Here is a 19,941-nt window from a genome sequence, read left to right as displayed (position 1 = left end):
ACGAAAAATATGCATTTCAAATGAAATTTTTTGTTATTAGAAACTAAAATGACCTTGATTAACAACTCCTTTCTTAAAGCTTGGATACATACCTGGACTTTCTCCCTTTCAGCATTTAGACTATCCTGGAGTTCCTGCAGCTCTCTTTCTAAAAGTTCAACCCTTTGTCGATAACGCAGACTCTCAACCTGAGCCACCTCAAACCTCGTTTCAGCGATTTCTTTCTCTCGTCGTATAAATCTACAAGAATATATAAGATTTTATTTGAATAAAAGAAATGACAGCAACATTTTAAAACTTGGGTAATTTTAATATGACAAGGTCCATTCACTTTAGTAACTATTTTTACGTAATGATTTCATTAATAAGTAATGATATTTATTTATTATAGACGGTGGCTTTGTATATCTCTTAAATGATCTGAAAGGCATTTAGTTTTTCAAAGAACCCACTCAAATTCTTACTATTAAATTCAACTTAAAGCCATATATTTAAATTAGCATATGTCACATAACCTCTATGTGAGTGGCAGTGGGTTTGTTGGCCAAGAGACGATATGAACTTTATACCACTTCTCTAATTTATACATTTGTATTACATTTCATAGTTGACCACAGAAATAAAGCATTAAGAATATTTTTGGTTTACCTGAGAATTTCTAAAATTTGTTCTTGAGATTTTCCTTCTTCACTAAAAGATACATTCAGCGGACCTTGTACACCTTCCTTCATAGAGGCAATGACCTTGTCACTTAATTTTTCAATCTGATCATGAAGTAATCTGTTTTGTTTCTCTAGATCTTCACAGCGAGACACACGCTTGGAAACTTCATCCTGTAAGCCAAGACTCTGTCATTATAGCAGATTTTCCCACACATGTTAAAAAGAAAACCCCAAACTTTTCAATCCTTCTGAATATTCTATTATGATGTGCAATAATACCTTTAACACTCTTTCTCTTTCCTCCCAAGATGCTTTACACTCCAACAACTGTGATTCTGCTTTCTGGGTTGTTTCTTCCAAATGCTGACGAACTGAGGCCATTTTGGAAACCTGTTCCTTGGCAGCTTGTAGAGCTTCAACATCAGCAGCATGGAGCATCAGTTCTCTTTCATACTTATTCTGAGCTTCTACAGCTATTTTAGCCTATAAGAAATTATTCCACCATTGACACAAAAGATTAAATAGCCAAAGCTGGTCAGTACAAAAGAAAAGATGCACACTGCACTATTTAAAATAATAAAAGTGGAGATGATATAAATGCACCAAAATGGAATAATTACGTTATACTATTATCCATTTAATGAAATATTAAAGAACTGGTCCAAATGAAAATTATGAAGACTATGTAGCAATTTGGAATAGATTTTATAAATAAAAGCTAAATATATCTTACGTAAAATACATGCATACACACACAAAAATTTAAAGTGATCAAAAAGAAAAAAAAATTAATTTGAAAATTGAATTATAGATACAGTCCCCGATTTTAATTTCCAAAAAAAATTAATTTGAAAATTGAATTATAGATACAGTCCCCGATTTTAATTTCCAACGGTTTGGCATTAAGCCAAGGACAATTCATTTTTGTCTAATTTACCTTTGAAGCATTTCCCCCTGTATTGCATTGTTTAAAGTAATTGAAAAACACATATATGCTATGTACACGTAAGCAAAAAAGAACAGTAACCAAATAGTTACTAATATACCAATGAACTTAAAAATGAGAACATTAGCAATATTCTTATATTCATTTCCCATTCTACCTTTTTAATAATCCCCATTACTGTGAATTGTGTTTTATCAATTTTTGTTCATAAAAAAAATATAAAAAGCTTCACCATATGCTTGTGTACACATATACTTAAAACAAATAATGTGATTTTGTATTTTTTAATCTTTATAAAGAGTGGTGTATGCCCTGACTGGTCTCAGATCATTGGGCTTCGTCTGGTGCACCTAAAGGTTGCTGGTTTGATTCCCAGTCAGGGCACATGCCCAGGTTGCAGGCTCAATCTCCAGTTGGGGAGGCAGCCAATCAATGTTTGGTTCTTACATTGATTTTCCTCTTTCTTGCTCCCTTTCCCCCTCCTCTCTCTCTAAAAATTAATAAAAATAATCTTTAAAAAGTGGTGTACAAAAATCTGTAACCTCAATAATGTATTAAAATATTTTGCTGAAAAAAGTATCTCTAACCATCTTGTCTATAATACTGTTATAATCAGAACTAGTAGACTGCAATGATAAAAAAACAAGAAATGAGAGCAAGTACATAATCTCCTACTCCTATCTTTAAATTTTCCCATTTGTCAAGAGTGTTTTGTTAATGATTATGACTCTACTTTTAGACTTCATCTATCCTTTTCAACTGATCTTAGTACAAGTTCCACAAAAGCAGAAATAACCTTATATTTTTGTAAGGCTCACCAATTCCCAAAATGCATTAATACAGCCCAGGAACTGTTCTCTAGGATCAAAGCTCACTTATCAATACCAGCTATGAGAGCAACACTTACTTGTTCCTGACAGTCACGTCTGGCTTGCTGTTCATTACTCAAAGCTGTGCTGGCTCTCTGAAGAGCTTCTTGTACTTCATTCTGAACACTATTGAGTGTTTTCTTTAACTCAGATAACTAAATTAAAAGAAGATTAAAAGTAGAGTCAATTGCAAACTTACCTTTAAAATAGTAAAGACAGACTTTTAAAAGCCCAATTAGCAAAAGGGACTTCTTAGAAAATTTAAAATAGCTATAACGTGATATAATGTACACATTTTGCAGCTTCATATTTCATCCTTATTAACACTTGCAAAGGTCAGTTCTCAGGCAGAGGCTTCTAAAAAGCAGCACCTACACTTACTACTATCGTCTAAGATATTCAAAGAAAACATAAACATATATACAAAGTAAAACATAAACCTAAATAAAATTGTTGGGTATGTGTTCAATCAATTTCTGTTGAGATGAACCAAATGGTAACAAAGGAGCTTTTTAAGAATTCAAATACACACAAAAATATTAATATGGTGATAACCTCATTTACCTGTTGTTCCATACTCTCTATGGCTTTTCTCTTGTCATCCTGAAGTTCCTGTTTTTCCTTCTCCACTTCCATCAACTTCTTTTCCAACTGTGTCTGAAATTCAGCTGATTCTTTTAAACGAACTTCAATATTTTTACGCACTTCTTCTGTCACCTTCACCATCATGCAAACAGTAGGATACAAATATCATACACATTTAAAATTCAACATTACTTTTTCCAATCTAAACTAAATTTGAAAAGTACTAGAATTATTGTTTGCCATTTTTTAAACAAAAAAATCTATCAAATGCTGATTAAAGAGTTCAGAAACATTTAAAATATAAGCATAATTTATTTACTGCTCAACTTGGATATTTTTGGCCATTTTTCTTTGGAAGTGAAATTTCCAATTCTCATTACTCCCTCAATCCTCATATCCACTTGCCAAATCTGTCCTTTCTACTACTGAAAGAATTCCCCCTTGCATATACCCTGATTTCCATGACGCAAACACAGAAAGACCTTTTAAAACTTGGCCCTAGACCAGGGGTGGGCAAACTTTTTGACTCGAGGGCCACAATGGGTTCTTAAACTGGACCGGAGGGCCGGAACAAAAGCATGGATGGAGTGTTTGTGTGAACTAATATAAATTCAAAGTAAAGGAGCGGAGGGGAGAGCAAGAGAACCGGATAGAACAGCTGGATCCGGCCCGCGGGCTGTAGTTTGCCCAAGGCTGCCCTAGACCATTGCTATAGTTTCCAAAACAAATTTTGTATCCTTAAATCTACCACATTAATCTTTCTAATTAAAGCAAATTATTGCTGTTAACGTGTTGGGGGAGGGGGGAAACAGCAATTTTACAAAATATGATATTCAAAACATTTCACATTTGGTTCTCTGACTACACTTACAATTTGAATCCTCAGTATTTAAATTCACAAATTCAATACACTAGTTGTTAAACTGTCAACATCTGAAGCCTTTATCTTGGCTGAGGGTTTCTGCTACAAAATAACTTCCTTTGACTACCCAAATGGTACTTTCAAGGCTGTGCACAAATGCCATCTGTTTTGTGAAGCCATACTTGTTCAGGATATAAATACCCTTACCTACCTCCCACCCACATCAACATCTGATCTTTAACCTTTCCTACAGCAATTATACCCTCCCATGTTTTACAAATTCTGTGGGTTGTTTTTATCTCACTTATTAAAATGAAGCACTTTTAAGAAGTAAAAGTGTTAAGGATGTCAGTTCAACTCGATCTTACCACACAGTGCCTTACACATAGCAGGCTTCTATTTAAAAATAAATTAAAAAGGAAAAAAAAAAGAAGTGCATTCAAATTAAATTCAAAATTATACATACCTGTTTTTCCTTATTAAGAGAGTCTTCTAAACTAGTAACCATTGCTCGATACTGTTCCACATTACTAGCACTTGTTTTGAGTCTCTCCTTCAAGTCATTCACCTGCTCTTCCGTCTGCCTCAGTTGACTCAGAAGATCATCCACATCTTCTCTGTTGCTAGCCTGACCTAAAAGATTTAACAGCTTTCTTAAAGTTACATTTTAAATGACGTAAGAAATAACTGTTATCAAAGAGTTTGTGAAATTAGGATTAAGGCTCAAATGTAGAAAAACTTAGCTACCTATGCATTTTATTTCAAACAATGCTGAATACCAAAATAAAAACAGCTATTCTGTCAGTATGTTAGTGCTTTAAAAAAAAAAAAAAAATTTTGAACTCTGCTGTTACAAATATTAAGGAAAGGTTTATTTAAGAGAAAAATACAAAATATGCCACCTAACTGAGGAGCTACCTGAAGGAATTACCTGATTATCAATTATTTAAACACTGCTAGTGTAAAACACCAAATCTTAAATCATTTAGCCAAATTTTCATTCTAAAATCCTTGGAAATGGAAAAAATTGCAGAGTGAACTAAATTTTTTATCAAATGGTATCAATAAGAGAGGACTATTAGATTATCATATGTACACTATTACATAAAATATTTATGTATAAACACATATTCATACATATACACACATATATACAATTATGTTTTTTATTTCTCTTCTAGTAAGAAATAAAACCATATAGAAAAACAACATCTGGATATAAAGGCTTTGCATCTGAAATGCTGTATTCCAAAAGAGAAGCAAAATCTAACGAAACAAATCTTTTACTTGAGATTATGAACAAAAATTAGGAATACTGCTCTGGAAAGACTAAACAAATCACTTATTTCTGTAAATGACCCTTATAGTTACAGATTTAACAAGTAACTACATCTCAAAAGGGAGAGTTTAAAATTCAAATTATCAGCCCTCAAAAAGGTATCAATAAATGGTTTCGACAATTAAAAAACTAAGAGCATACCTTGGTCAGATGCCTGCAGAACTATTCTGAACCTTCCAAGTCTGCAAATCTATTAATTTAGATATAAAACTAAGGTGTTATTTTTTCTTTGGCTAGTATCCACAAAGAAAAGGCTATTGACAGATGTTACAAATGTTTCTGAAGAAATACTTTATTACCAGTATAATTATTTAGTTACCTTTACCAGTTCTCTGTGAGGACTGAGAGGCGAGCTGGACTTCCATATTACTGAGATGTTGTTTCAATGTAGCACTTTCCTTCTGAGCATTTTTCAATAGTTCTTTTGTACTAAGATGAAGATTTATCTCAGTATCCAGCTGCCTCTTTGTATCTAAAAGTTGAACCTGTAAGGAAAAAAACACATTGACCCTACAAACACTGTTTTTAGATTTTAAAATAACTAGTGGTTCAAGTTTTGTACAGAACTTTAAAACTCTGGCCAAGGTAAGCAACCGAAACCAGATTTATCTTCCCATCTGAAACAACCCCCGCCCCTCCCAAAAAAGAAACAAAAACAGACACAACATATAAAACAATTTCACAGTTGTGGGTTGACAGGACACAAGAAAGGCTAGCTCTACAATTTCCCTAGCTTACTGATTTAAGTGTCCAGACTATGGCATAGTGTAAGGAAATGAGGCAGAGGCCAGCAGACTCCCTGAATTGAGAACAGAGCTGAGTACAAGGCGGCTAAATTAGCTCCAATTCATAAGACAGACTATTAGAAGAGAACTTCACAGGTAAGAATACCCTGAAGATTTGCAGAGGATCCCTCTCGAATATTCAGTGAAACTCATCAGTGCATGCATGTGAAATTACCCCAGACAGCGAAAAGAATCATCCAAACAGAGTGCTTTTTGCCAGAATCAGGAATAATGCCTTTCCCAGTAGCCAAACTGAAAAAACTCATAATCCACTGAACACTGAGGAGCAGTGTTCAGGAAGGTCTAACAACCTCAGTAATGTGGAATCATTTATTCTAGACTTAGTACTGCTTTGGGCCTAATAATCATAAAAAGCAACACTCAAGAGAACAAAGCTCAAGATTTACAGAAATACAAAAATATCCAGCACTCAAGAGGGTAAAACTCCTAATGAACGGCACCTAATAAAAATTGTTAGGCATACAAAGAGGCAAAAACTTGAGTTTGTAAGAAGTCTCGTTAAAACCATGCTTCAACATGAGATGGCAATGTGTCCACACACCAGCTTGATTGCTCAACATAAATCCATAGAAATTCAGAATCCTGATAGACTCACATCTAGATTTCTAGTAAGCATATGCCTTTGTTCCACCTCATTTTCCAACTTCTTTTTTAGATGAGATATCTCATGTTCCAGTTTTTCTATCTGGTTACTAAGCCTTTGTTTGGTTTCTGTTTCAGATCGTTCTAGTATTCCCTAAGGCAAAGAAAAGATTTTTTGTTACACCTTTAAAAAAGCCAGGAAAAAAAAAGCAAAAGCATTACAAATTAAAGGATATAGGGGATTACAGGATTACAACTCATTTCTAAATGAAGTTAGGATCTATGATTTTTACCAAGGAAGTTATTTTGACATTTTACATATTAAAACATCTATTTAATAGGGGAAAAAGGGAAACATATGAAAAATAGTAATTCAGATTGCTTTAAGTTTTAAAGCAAAAAATAAAACCAAAAATTTAAATTTTGTAAACAACTACATACAACTCTGTAAATGCAGACCTGCATACCAAAACTGCCAATTGCCTGAATTTCAGATCTTTCATGTTTTATTTAGAATACTGACACATTTTAATAAACCTCAAAATTCAATGATCATTACATGATAAAAATGGATACATTTTCTAATTATGAAAACTGAGAAGATACAATGTGAAAACTATTTACATTTAACTTTAAAATTGTTTTCTCTATGTGCCTTTTTGTTTGGTTACCTGAATTGTTTGCAGATTAGTTAGCAGTAAGTTTTGCCCTCTTTGTTCAGCTAACAAAGACTCTCTTTGCTGAGAAAGACGAACTTCTGACAATTTAAGCATTTCCTTTTCTTTTTTCAAATTTTCTGCTCTTACCTTGAAAAAATACAAAAGAAAAAAATGTTGGAAAACAATGTGTCAGATGTAATCCTATCTAATAAAAGAGTAACATGCAAATTACCAATCACTCCGCTACACACACAAGCCACGCCCACCAGCCAATCAGGATTGAGTATGCAAATTAACCCAACCAAGATGGCTGTGGCCGTAAAGCGAGCAGGAGGCTTGGGTATCCCTGGTAATGGAGGAAGCCAAGCTTTCCGCACACCCAGGCCAGCCTAGGCCTCCACTCAGGGTACAAAGTTTCAATTATAGAAGATAAATAAATCCCAACAAAAATGGTGGCAGCCATGGAGCTGGAGAGAGCAGGAGGCTTGAGTTGCCCCCGGCGATGGAGGAAGCCAAGCTTTCTGCACACCCTGGCCGGCCTAGGCCTCCACTCAGGGTACAAAGTTTCAATTATAGAAGATAAATAAATCCCAGATCCCAGGGCGTCCGCTTGGGTCGCCGGGGCGGGGGGGGGGAAGGGGGGAGGGGGGTCGTGGCCTGCCTGCAAACCACCACAGGCCCCTCGCCCAGGCTGCCCCACACCCCAAGGGAACCCCCACCCTGATCTGGGACACCCTTCAGGACAAACCAGCTGGTCCCCACCCATGCACCAGGCCTCTATCCTATCTAATAAAAGAGCAATATGCAAATTGACCATCACTCCAACACACAAGATGGCTGCCCCCATGTGGTCAAAGATGGCAGCCACAAGATGGCCAGCAGGGGAGGGCAGTTGGGAGGGACCAGGCCTGCAAGGGAGGGCAGTTGGGGGGGAACAGGCCTGCAAAGGAGGGCAGTTAGGGGCAAACAGGCTGGCAAGGGAGCAGTTAGGCATCAATCAGGCTGGCAGGGGAGTGGTTAGGGGGTGATCAGGCTCGCAGGCAGAAGCGGTTAGGGGCAATCAGGAAGGCAGGCAGGCGAGCAGTTGGGAGCCAGCAGTCCTGGATTGTGAGAGGGATGTCCTACTGGGATCGGGCCTAAACGGGCAGTCGGACATCCCTCGAGGGGTCCCAGATTGAAAAGGGTGCAGGCTGGGCTGAGGGAAACTCCCCCACACCCGGTGCACGAATTTCATGCACCGGGCCTCTAGTATAGTAATACAATTACAGAATTAAAGTGATCCTTCATTACTCCATGTTCTTAATGCTAATTGAGTCTATGCCTTTTCATTATATAAGAAAATATAACTTAGTTTCATGTGTTGAAAAATGAAGCAAAAATAATAGGGAACGCCAACAGATCAAAGGAAAAAATCTTGTGATTACCATAAATTCATATAATTCTTTGCCCAACAAATCAGACTTTAAAACAAAAAAATAAAAAATTCCAGAGTAAAAGAAACACAATTGCAAAATTATGCTACAGTCTACTTGCGTTACCTCATGCAAGTTTTAGAAGGTACTGTGGTTACTATCCGTTTTAGAGTGCTGACTGATGTACTTAAAACTTTTTTCCCCATGAAAAGTACACTGAATCTCAGGGGATCTTGGAGGGTGATTTGAAGATCAATACCCTCAAAGTATTCATATTTACATATATCATAAACTATCAATCCAAAACCTAACTCCACCAGTCTGAAAAAGTGCATTCCCCACAAAGGAGTGGGAGCAAGATAAAAATAAAGGAATATAGCCAATAGATTTAGAAAACCGTGGTTTAAGTCCCAACCAACTCATATCATATGACTGCCCCAAAATGGGCAAATTACTTAGCTTTTGAATCTATTTCTCAATAACTAAAGTGGGAGACAACTTTACCTAGTTCACAAGTAGTTGTCAAAAGTTGAGAGCACGAGTCCTAGCTGGGCTACTCAGTTAAAGCATCGACCTGCACACCAATGATCACGGGTTTGATTCCTGATCAAGGCCATGTACTTGGGTTGCAGGTTCCAGGTTAGATTTCCTAGTCTAAGTTGGAGCACACGTGGCAGGCAACCAATCAATGTTTATGCTTCTCTCCCGTCTCTCTCCCTCCCTGCCACTCTCACTAAAGATCAATGGAAAAAGTATCCTCAGGTGAGGATTAGCAAAACAAAACAAGTTGAGAAGACTTCATAAAAAAGCAAAACCCTACATAAGAATTAGTCATCAAAGAATTCAGTTGTGATAGACATTTATATTCATGTTGAAATTCAGAAATATAATACAATGCTAATGTAATTTTATACTGTCTTTTTTTTTTTTTTTAGAAATGAGCAAGAATGGATAAAATATTCATTTGTCATTGTTGTAGCTAGAGTAATTTACAGATTTTGAAATGGATGACTTGTAAGAAAATCTTTGTATAAAAAACAAATTTCTTTCCCCTATAGAAACACCCTGCTGATGAGCTAGATACAGTTGACATTTCAAAAACAAGGCAGTTAGGGACACCAACTAGCTATACAGATGAAAATCCACGTGTAATTTAAGTCGGCCCTCCACCTACAGATTCCCAGTCTTGGATCTATTTTTTTTTATTGATTTCAGAGAGGAAGGGCAAGGGAGAGAGAGAGACAGAGAGAGAGAGAGATAGAAACATCAATGATGAGAGAAGCATTGATTGGCTGCTTCCTGCACACCCCCTACTGGGATCAAGCATGTAAACCTGGGCATGTGCCCTTGGCCGGAATCGAACTGGGTACCCTTCAGTCAGAAGGCCAATGCTCTATCCACTGAGCCAAAACACCTAGGGCAGTCCTAACTCCTATGGACCCTTTAACAAACATGGGTTTGAATTGCACAGGTTTATTTATACTGGGTCCACTTATATGCAGATTTATGGATAAGTGGACCTGTGCAGTTCCAACCTTGATCAAGGACTTGTAATACACAAACTTCTCAAATATCTAAGTCATACCAACCAGTAAAATTAAACAATTAAAAAACAAATGTCAAATGCAATTCATAATGCAAATCAGATGAGAAAAATTGCTCTCACTTCTGCAACAGCTAGCTTTTCGTTTGCTCCTCTCAAATCTTGCGTCATTGTATTGATGATCTGTTCCTGCTTTTGAGTTGTTGCAGTGAGTTTCTGATTTCTCTCATGCAGGGATGTTATTTCTCGGCGATATCCTTCAACGTTATCTTGTAACATCTCATAACTTGTATGAAAGAAAAATAATTCTATAAGACATAAGTCATAAACTATCAATCATAAAACTAACTCCAACAGTCTGAAAAAGTGCATTCCCACACTGTAATACACTGAAATACTATAGCCCAGCTTAATTCCTTAAAGAATTTCACATTAGCTTAATTTTAAATGATTAAGTATACATAAAAAAGTGCTCTGGTGCATTTATAACATAATAAAGTCCTACAGAAACATTCCACGTGTCCTCAAACTATGGCCCGCAGGCCACATGTGGCCCCCCGAGGCCATTTATCCGGCCTGCCGGGTGCCGCTGCCTGTCCTGTTTAGCAGCCGACTCGTCCCGTGCCCGCAGTGCGCATAGGAATTTGTTCATAGTTTTTTTTTTTTTAAACTATAGTCTGGCCCTCCAACGGTCTGAGAGACAGTGAACTGGCCCCCTGTTTAAAAAGTTTGAGGACCCCTGCTTAGGCCTTTCAACCTCAGGAAGGAAAACTAGCAACATTTCTCACATGAACTTCAGCTTTAAATAACTATCTGGATCCTGTAGTAATGCCCATGAGGATCATTAACCAATATTAAAACTGAACCCTCATACCTTTTCATCTGAATTATGGCCCACAAAAATATAATACTATTGAAAATTAAGCCTTGAATTTCATTTGAACAGTGAAGTATTCTTAATTTTTTTGATAACCTAAATGTGATTTCTTTTTTAAATTAAACTGATTGGGGTTACATTGGTTAGTAAAAATATACAGGTTTTAAGTGTACAATTCTATAACACATCACCTGTATATTGTATTGTGTGCCCACCACCCAACGTCAAAAAGAATGGAATGCTTCACGAATTTGAGAGTCATCCCTTGTGCATAAGTCATGATAATCTTTGTCATTCCAATTTTAGCATATATGCTGCTGAAGAGAGCTCTACATTTCATTAATTTTTGAACAAAAGAAAATTTACCGTTTAGAAGCAAAATCTAGCTGGGTAGAAATTTTGGTGTTTTGTGATCGCAAATCTGTGACTTGCTCCTGAAGTTTCTCAAGCTGCTCATTCTGTATTTTCTCATTATCTGCCTTTTCTTTTTTGTAGTTCTCAAAAATTTCCTGCAACTGAATATTAAGAGAAATTATTGGAAGATAACACTGTTCTCGAATACCTAACCCAAGATGATAAAGGTGTGTGGCCTTTACCTGTTTAAGGGCAGCCTTGGCTTCTATAGCCTCTGCTGACTCAATTATAGGTACTGCAGCAGGAGTGGAAACAGTCTGTGATGTACTTGAACGTTTTGGAGTTGACATGAGAGAACTATCCTCTAAGCTAGAAGCTTCAGAAATGTAAAAAAAAAAAAATCATATATATATACATACATATATATATATATATATATACATATATATATATATATATATATAAAACATTAAAACATTTCTTTGTAAATACATCATTTAAATAAAATTATAGGTTACAGAAATTATGAAACAAGCAATTTACTAAACAGTCTATTAAGATTATTGTTGGTTTCTCATTAGGTGCATTTGCAGATTAAATGTTAAAACCAAATGACCAAAATAAAGATAATTCACTGATTTTAAGATGCACACTTTTCAACAACGGTCAGCATTTCTTCTTTTTTAATACCTAAAATGATGGTATTTAGGATCGATGACCTGTTATAATCAATCATATATGGTAGTCAAATTTGAAGTTACCATACATACTGCTTATGTTCCAAAATCCATTCCCTAAGATACATTTCATAAAAATTTCCCCCAAATACTTAGAAACTTTTAACACATAAAAAAACCTACCTTGTAAAGGAATGACAACTCCTGTTGTTTGTGACAACAAAATACGGTACATATCACGCTGACGAACTATGGAATCAACAAGCTGCATCTGATGTTGTCGTGACCCACGGAGTTGTTCCAATTCAGTGAGGGCACTCTCAAGTTTGAGCTGAAGCTCAGTAATTCTACAAAAACAAAAAACGAACACACACACAAAAAAAAAACCCCACAAAAAAACTAAGTCTATTTTACTGAGCTTAAGAAGCAGTTATAATTTGTATTGTATGCAGACTAAGTATTTGAGCATTTATCATTAAGCACAACATTTTTGTGTCTTGTATGACCTTTCTTCTACTGATATTATAAGAACTGCTTGCTTGTAAAGCCCCATCACAGAACTCAGGTACGTCATCTGAAAAATTTGTTTGCAAAAATTAAACCGATTCCACTCAGTCTAAACTCTAGTCTTCTTGTGTTCAAAGCCACTCCTCCTCCTCTAGTACCAAGCACACTTAAAAAAATTCTTTACTCTGCCTGAATAATTCCTACATATCTTCCCCATGACACCTGGTCTGTTATCTAAAATCTAGGCTCTGCCCTCCATCTCTATGCTCCCAGGAGTAGGCTTTTATCTATTACTAGTGGCGCGGTGCACAAATTCGTGTACATGGAAAGGTAATTAATGAGAATATTTTAATATTGCTATTCGCCCTTTCTCTGCAATAGAAGTGTCAACCAAATTCATGATTGACAATGACAGATGGAAACACACGTGTGTGATTGGCGCCAGAGCTTTATATGTATTGTGCATGTGCGAGTCAACTTAGCCTTTTGTAGATATAGAATAAACTTGCTTAATTAAACCTGCTTTCTGATTTAGCTAAACATTTTCCAGCCCAGTGAAGCACCCCAACTTCTCTTTCAGGTAACTGTCAGCAACACAGCAATAAATATTAACATGAAGCAGATTATTAGTATAGATCATGCAGGGAGAATCAAGGGTGAAATATTTAACTGCAGCAGTGTTTGACTATATTCTGCGCAGTGAGAAAACCTGAAGTCATTTTCAAGGTCCACCATTTCTTACTTATTTTCAGTTGGGTCAAGTTTCCAAGCTTTCTAAATCTCCGTTTTCCGGATAATGAAAAGAAAATAGGATTCCACCAAATCTCCTATCTACCTACTCCAGCACTTCTGTGAGGATCAAATGAGATGAGGCATGGGAAAATGCTTCACAGAAATGTTATTAAACTGTAAAATGTTTCTACCTGGCTATTAAAACAAGTCATGTTCCTGGGCTAAGAAACTCCAGGGAGGCTAGTCACTAGGGAGAGGAAGCCAGGCGTTGCTACCCAGCACCTACAGTGACTGCCTCTAGGCTGGGCTGTGGGCTGCATTTTGCGCCATGGGGTCTCGGTAGTGTTGGCTGCAATTTGGTGGGCTGTCGCTCTGGGGTGGTGACAGGGCCTTGTGTCCCAATTGGGGGAAGCTGAGTGTTGGTTTGTCGGTGTCAGGTCCATGGTGCCATTTCTCTGTAAATGGCCATTGCGAATCACGGCAGCTCCTGTGTTGTCTGCTCCCCTGGTGGTCAGTGCGCGTCACAGCGACTGATTGGATGGTCGGACACTTAGCACATTAGCTCTTTATATATATAGTTTTAATCACACTGAACTAAAACGATCCATTTATTTATCTAATTATTGAGCTCATCCACACTCACGTCCCTGAGAGAATTATTATTTTTCGTATTATTGCTCCATTTTTTCTCTCTCCTAAATCACTGTTTTCCCTTTATCCAGCACTGCTAGGGGGTACATAAGAGGTTTTCAATGTTTGCTAATAAATGAAGGTAGCCAATAACTTACTTGGATGAAGTTGTTTCTTGTTCTTCTCTTTCTTTGGTTTCCCCAAGTTCCCTAAGAGCCACTAAGAGACGCTGATTTTGCTGTTGAAGTTCTTCGATATTTCTGTAAGATACTAGATGCTGTGATATTACTTCAGATGAACTGCTTATATCTGCAGAGCTTACTTCCTCATCACGAATTACATGGTTACCCCTTGCTTCTTCAAGTTCCATCAAAAGCACTCTAATCTAAAAACAAAGTTTTAATATATTATCAAATAGTATTGGCTTCAATTCTGGAAAAAATAAAAAGATTATTTCATAAACACCATCAACTTATATTAAATTATCTTAAAATATCAAGCATATGTTTAAGAGATTAAAAACTAAAAAAAAAGTTTAAAATTATTTTCATTTCTGTAAAAGTGTATAATAAAGGCTGTTATTTTAAAAAAGCAGCCAAATTACAATTTCAGAAGCATGGCTGGCTCAATTTGTTGTAAAACAACGACCCAATAAGATACACAGAAATAGATACTTACTGTGTGTAAAAGTATATGCTTGTACTTGCATTCTTATGTATTATATAATGGAGCAAAAGAGCATGAAAAATAGGTTTTAATCCCATTTATGTAAAATTTTTGTGTTGTGTTTGTGTGTAGACCTACAAACAAAACTTAGGGTAAAATACATGAACAAAAATAGATGTACATTTCCTGACAAGTTCAGTTAAAAAAAAAAAGTGGCAGAGTAATGTTCTTCTCTACTAGTAAAAACAAAGAAAACTAATATATGTTTATATATGCTCATGTGTGTTTATACTTCCAAAAAGAATGACATGAAAAAATATACAGAAGTCTGTAATTTGGTTATATTCTGGGACAGGGGTAGGGGGAATTTTTTTTTTAAATCTTTAAATTATTTCATTTATCACAACTGGTAACTATAATTTCAAAATTTATCAAACACTTAAAGACAAAGGGAGAAAAGGGAGGGGCTATGAAAAAACAAAGACTAGGCTGCAATTCTGCTAGAGTAGTATTTCTAATTGATGAGAATTTCAAATGTGGTAGTTCTCTCCTAGATAACTGCAAACAGATTCAGACATTACTGGGCTTTCAGTTTAGGGGGAAAAGTAGAAAAAGAAAAACTTCTAACCTGTTGTGAAAGATCTTTTACTTGTATTTCCATTCTCTGGTTGTCTCTTTCAAGCACAGATGAATGTTTGTTGGCTTTGTCAGTGTCCTCCTGCAATCGCTGTATCTCCTTCAAAATGTAAATTCAAATGAAAATTCTGTATTTCCTTCTAAGAACTATACAAATAAAGCAGTTCTGCGAATAGCAAAAATATGCAGTGCTCAAATACCACAGCAATCAACTTATATAAACTAAAAATATTCTGTAATATTCATATTCAATAGTATAGGGGCCCCTAAAGAGATATCCTTTATGAATATGAACATATGTATTTAATATCTCAAAGATAGCTCATCACTGTATGAAAAGTATAGGCAATTTGCCACTCCCCCCAAATTAACTGTCAATTACAATTTTATATCCACATCAAATTCAAATGATACCACGTAAATAATCTCAAAAGTTTTGTTACTAAGACAAAAACAAACAACTACATTACAATAATCATTATTGCACTGGTTATCTGAAAATATCAATTAAGTAAAACATGTTGGGTAAGATGCATAAAAGACTTGATTTTATAAAAAGTGCCTTAAGAATTAATTCTAAAGAATCAGTTGCCAAAGTCACAAGCCTGAAAAACAAAATAAAACAATAGTATATGCAGTGCTTTGCAAAGTTTGGCACCATAGTCTCATTAGGGAATTTGAGGCATAGTTGTAAGGAGCCTGATATAAGCAGTGTATCTTTTAAATGTTGTGTTACCTCAAATTCATACAAACTTTGCTTCTTAATGTGTTATTTTCACATAAAACTTTTAAAAATTGAAGGAAAAGATGGCTCATATTTATCCTGAAATACTTGGTGTTTCAAGTATTTCTGAGCACAGTGCCCTAAAGGCATGCATAAACCAATTTCAAAATAAAAGTATGTGGCAAATGAAGCAGGCAAATTTCATGAACTATGACAATAAATACAAATTTACTGAATTCAAAATGGGATTAATTGAGATGTCAAGGAAGAATGTTATTGATAATAAAAGCATAATATGCTAATTAGACCAGATGTCCTTCTGGGATGAAGCCAGGCCTACAGCCATGGGATCGAGGCAACCGCCCCGGCTGCGAGGGAGGGATCCAGACAGCCGCGACTGTAAAGGCCTACTCTTGCATGAATTTTGTGCACTGGGCCTCCAGTTTGGTTATAAAACCCTAAAAATCTAACCAATGACCATCACAGAATCTTGACTAAAGGACATATGATGTATGTTAAGGACAGAAGATTTAGCTATTAAAAAGCTGTAGTAATTATCTTTAAATTCCTTGGCTGTTATGAAAAAACTAGAGGCCTGGTGCATGAAATTCGTGCACAGGGAGGTGGGGAGGGGGTGGTGGTGTGTGTGTGTGTGTGTGTGTCCCTTAGCCCAGCATGCACCCTCTCCAATTGAGATCCCTCTCACAATCCGGGACCGCTGGCTCCTAACCACTTGCCTGCCTACTGGCTTGATCGCTGCCTAACTGCTCCCCTGCCAGCCTGATGGCCCCCAACTACCCTCCCCTGTTGGCCTCATGGCCCCCAACTGCCCTCCCGTGCTGGCCTGATTGCCCTTAACCGCCTGTTCCTTGGCCCCCACCACCGTGGCTTTGTCTGGAAAGAAGTCAGACGGTAGGAAGATGTCAGGTCTCCTGGTCTAATTAGCATATTACCATTTATTAGTATAGACAGGTATTTTTTTTAACCACTGTACCTGTACATTAGTGGAGGGAAAAAAATAGGTTTCTCCATAACGAACAGCTTCTATTTCCTGATTCTTAAGCCCCTCTATCTCACTATCTATTCCCTTCAGACAAAAAGCTCTGGGCAAAATGCTCACTTCTCAACAGTGAGAAACTCAAGATCTAATTAGATGCAAGGGACCACTTCTCAAATCAGATGAGAAAAGGGGGTGTCAAAAAGCCAATTCTGTCAAAGTAAGACTGGTAGATGTCATTTGATTCAGAGGAGAGAGAATTAGATATAACATACCCCGATTTAAACTAATGTTGACATTGTACTAGTAATAGCAACAAAAGTTTAAGTTTGAATTAAAGACACAACCTATTTATATTCTCAAAAAGAAAAAAAAAAAGGAAATGAAATTTCAGTTTAGAACAGCAAATACAAATTGATTTAACTGAATTTCCTCAAAAAAATTATTTAATAAATCTTGAAGTTCATCCCTATGGTGAAACAATGTCATTTCTAGACAGAATTATCACAACTGCTTTTCCCCCCCACACTACATGATAGAAAGGATTCCATTAGTTTCTGAGGCTGATACATTTCTATCACCTCAATTATTTTAGCAAACCTAGTTCTCCTCACTTCTGCAACATTATGCAGTTAGTGATCGAATATGCACCACAACTGTTTGACAAAAAATGACTATGCTAAATTTAGAAGCATTCTATTACAAAAGATAGACTTGAAATGGCTATTTTCATCTGCTACATAGAAATAATCCCAAATGTCTTTAAAAATGTAAAAAGTGCTCACAGTTTTAGCTAATAAAGGTAAGAACATTTTGTGATTACAGATGTTTCATAACGTAATGACAAGTTTTAATACGTATAATTACTGTTTTTCAAATGTATTTTTCCTACAGCTAAAATTTGGGAATGGAACCAACCTTCATAGCTTGTTCAAGCTTAACAGATAAACTTGCCACAGCTTTCTGTGCACGTTCATACTCCTCACGCTGACGTTTCAAAATTGGTGCTTTGGCTTCAACTTCTTTCACTATTTCATCCAAGTACTTACTAATTCTTTTGTTCTCTAGTTTCTCCAACAGCAACTGATCCTGAGTTTCTACATAAGCATTATACAGCTGAAAGTAGAAGAGGGTTCATTTCAAATGCAAATATAACAAGAGAAGTACATAGTGTGGCTATCTTCATAATAAACATTCAGTAGCACTCACAGAGGGAATATTTACTATATATTACACAGAACTAAGAACCAAGAAAACCTTTCTCAGAAAAATGCATTTATCATCAGATAATTTTAAGGTTAATTTTTCTGAGGACTATGTTTCAGAGAAATATGAACACTTTTGCTGAAGGAAAATAACAATATTTAATACCTCTCTTACCTCAGTTAATTTCATGCCAGGTTTCACAATCTTAGCTACGGCTGCTGCAGTAGGAGACATGGCTGCAAGCTCTTCTTCAGATAATATGGCTCCTGTGCCAACACATAGAAATCTAGTATATTTTTGTAAAATTTGAAATTAAAAGTACTAATAAATTTTTTAAAATAAAGTGACACCTACCGTGTATCGTTTTTATCTATACATATAAAAGCCTAAGCAACCGAACAAACAAATGACCAGTTGCTATGACACGCACTGACCTCCAGGGGGCAGACGCTCAACGCAGGAGCTGCCCCCCTGGTGGTGTGCTCCCACATGGCCCATCGCCCTGGCAGCAGCCACTCCCTCAGTAGTCCTGCATGTCCAATCTCAGGAGAATGGGCCAGGCACCAATATGAACTGGCATGACAGTGCTGCCTGGCCTCCTGGAAGGTGGCCTCAGCTGCTTCCCCTCCCTAGACACCCCGCAAAGAATGAAGGATATAAAAGCAGCCATGTGGCTCCCGACAACAGGGGCGAATGTCAGCGGGACAGATCCGGATCCCTGGCAAGGGCATCCCACTGCCTGCCTGGAGGGCCAATCGCGTCCTGGCCCACCGCACTCTCCCCGGGACCCCACCCATGCACGAATTCATGCACCGGGCTTCTAGTTACATATAAATTCCTATGAACATTTAAAATTATGACATCGAAGAGTAATATAACATGTTTCAATTAAAAAAAGTCATGCAGTAATTATGGTTAAAACTATTATTCTGAAAATCGACACAATTATGCGTGACCAAATGGTACTTCTGTCTGACAATACAGTAAGGGTACATATAAAGTACTAATTTTAAACTAAAAGTACATTCTAATACTATAGCTTGATGGAGTTTCTTACATCACAACATTACAGAGCAATTCTATTAGTAAAATTAAATGAGACCCATGTAGGGAAGTTCTAGTATTTCAAGCCATTAATAAGCATTTTAATCCATACCTTTACGTTTAGTGGCAGAAAGCAGGTCATTTGCATTCTCTAATTCTTTCTCCAATTTTCGTATTTTCTCAAGCATTTCTTTTTCCATTTGATCTTTAGATTCCTCTACTTCTAGAAGATGATCCTGTATTGCTTTATTTGCTAAAAATATTTTTAAAGACAATATTCAAACATGTAATTAAAAAGTTGGAGCTTATAAAATGTAACAGAATAGTCATTTTTCCCTCCATCCAACAATATTATATTCTAGACAGGCTGTGGTTGATAGTACCCACTAATGCTCTTGCTCTACTTATAAATCCTAAAGTGTCCTGGCCTGGCAAATCTATTTCTTCTTTTGATGTCTCCTATTCACAGGGAAAATAAAGGAACTGAAATTGTAAAAAAGTGCCTCTAAGTATCTCTTTGGTTTTAATTTGATCTCTAGAAGATAGGAAATATCTGAAAAAGACTATTAAAAAAAAACTTATATTTCAAAAAAGCAAGAATATTAAAAAATCAGAGATTTTAAATT

At 36.4% G+C, this 19,941-nt stretch overlaps 1 protein-coding gene across 2 annotated transcripts in view; it reads right to left on the bottom strand.

Annotated features, from left to right (window-relative positions):
- Window positions 1-19,941, bottom strand: part of TPR (translocated promoter region, nuclear basket protein) — a 65,297-nt gene that overhangs the window by 34,594 nt on the left and 10,762 nt on the right. For both annotated transcript variants that reach the window (XM_080649231.1, XM_080649232.1), the window contains exons 11-28: window positions 19,428-19,568; window positions 18,446-18,537; window positions 17,984-18,181; window positions 15,337-15,444; window positions 14,201-14,427; window positions 12,357-12,520; window positions 11,739-11,872; window positions 11,509-11,657; window positions 10,389-10,551; window positions 7,323-7,457; window positions 6,665-6,805; window positions 5,583-5,748; window positions 4,391-4,557; window positions 3,042-3,194; window positions 2,516-2,632; window positions 942-1,145; window positions 649-833; window positions 93-240 (exon numbers count right to left, since the gene is read on the bottom strand). In XM_080649231.1, the coding sequence (XP_080505357.1) occupies window positions 93-240; window positions 649-833; window positions 942-1,145; window positions 2,516-2,632; window positions 3,042-3,194; window positions 4,391-4,557; window positions 5,583-5,748; window positions 6,665-6,805; window positions 7,323-7,457; window positions 10,389-10,551; window positions 11,509-11,657; window positions 11,739-11,872; window positions 12,357-12,520; window positions 14,201-14,427; window positions 15,337-15,444; window positions 17,984-18,181; window positions 18,446-18,537; window positions 19,428-19,568 (2,792 nt within the window). The remainder of the gene's footprint in view (window positions 1-92; window positions 241-648; window positions 834-941; window positions 1,146-2,515; window positions 2,633-3,041; window positions 3,195-4,390; window positions 4,558-5,582; window positions 5,749-6,664; window positions 6,806-7,322; window positions 7,458-10,388; window positions 10,552-11,508; window positions 11,658-11,738; window positions 11,873-12,356; window positions 12,521-14,200; window positions 14,428-15,336; window positions 15,445-17,983; window positions 18,182-18,445; window positions 18,538-19,427; window positions 19,569-19,941) is intronic.

Source organism: Plecotus auritus (genome assembly GCF_963455305.1).
Source record: "Plecotus auritus genome assembly, chromosome: 12".
Lineage (NCBI taxonomy): Eukaryota > Metazoa > Chordata > Mammalia > Chiroptera > Vespertilionidae > Plecotus > Plecotus auritus.
This window is presented reverse-complemented; position numbering and strand designations above follow the sequence as displayed.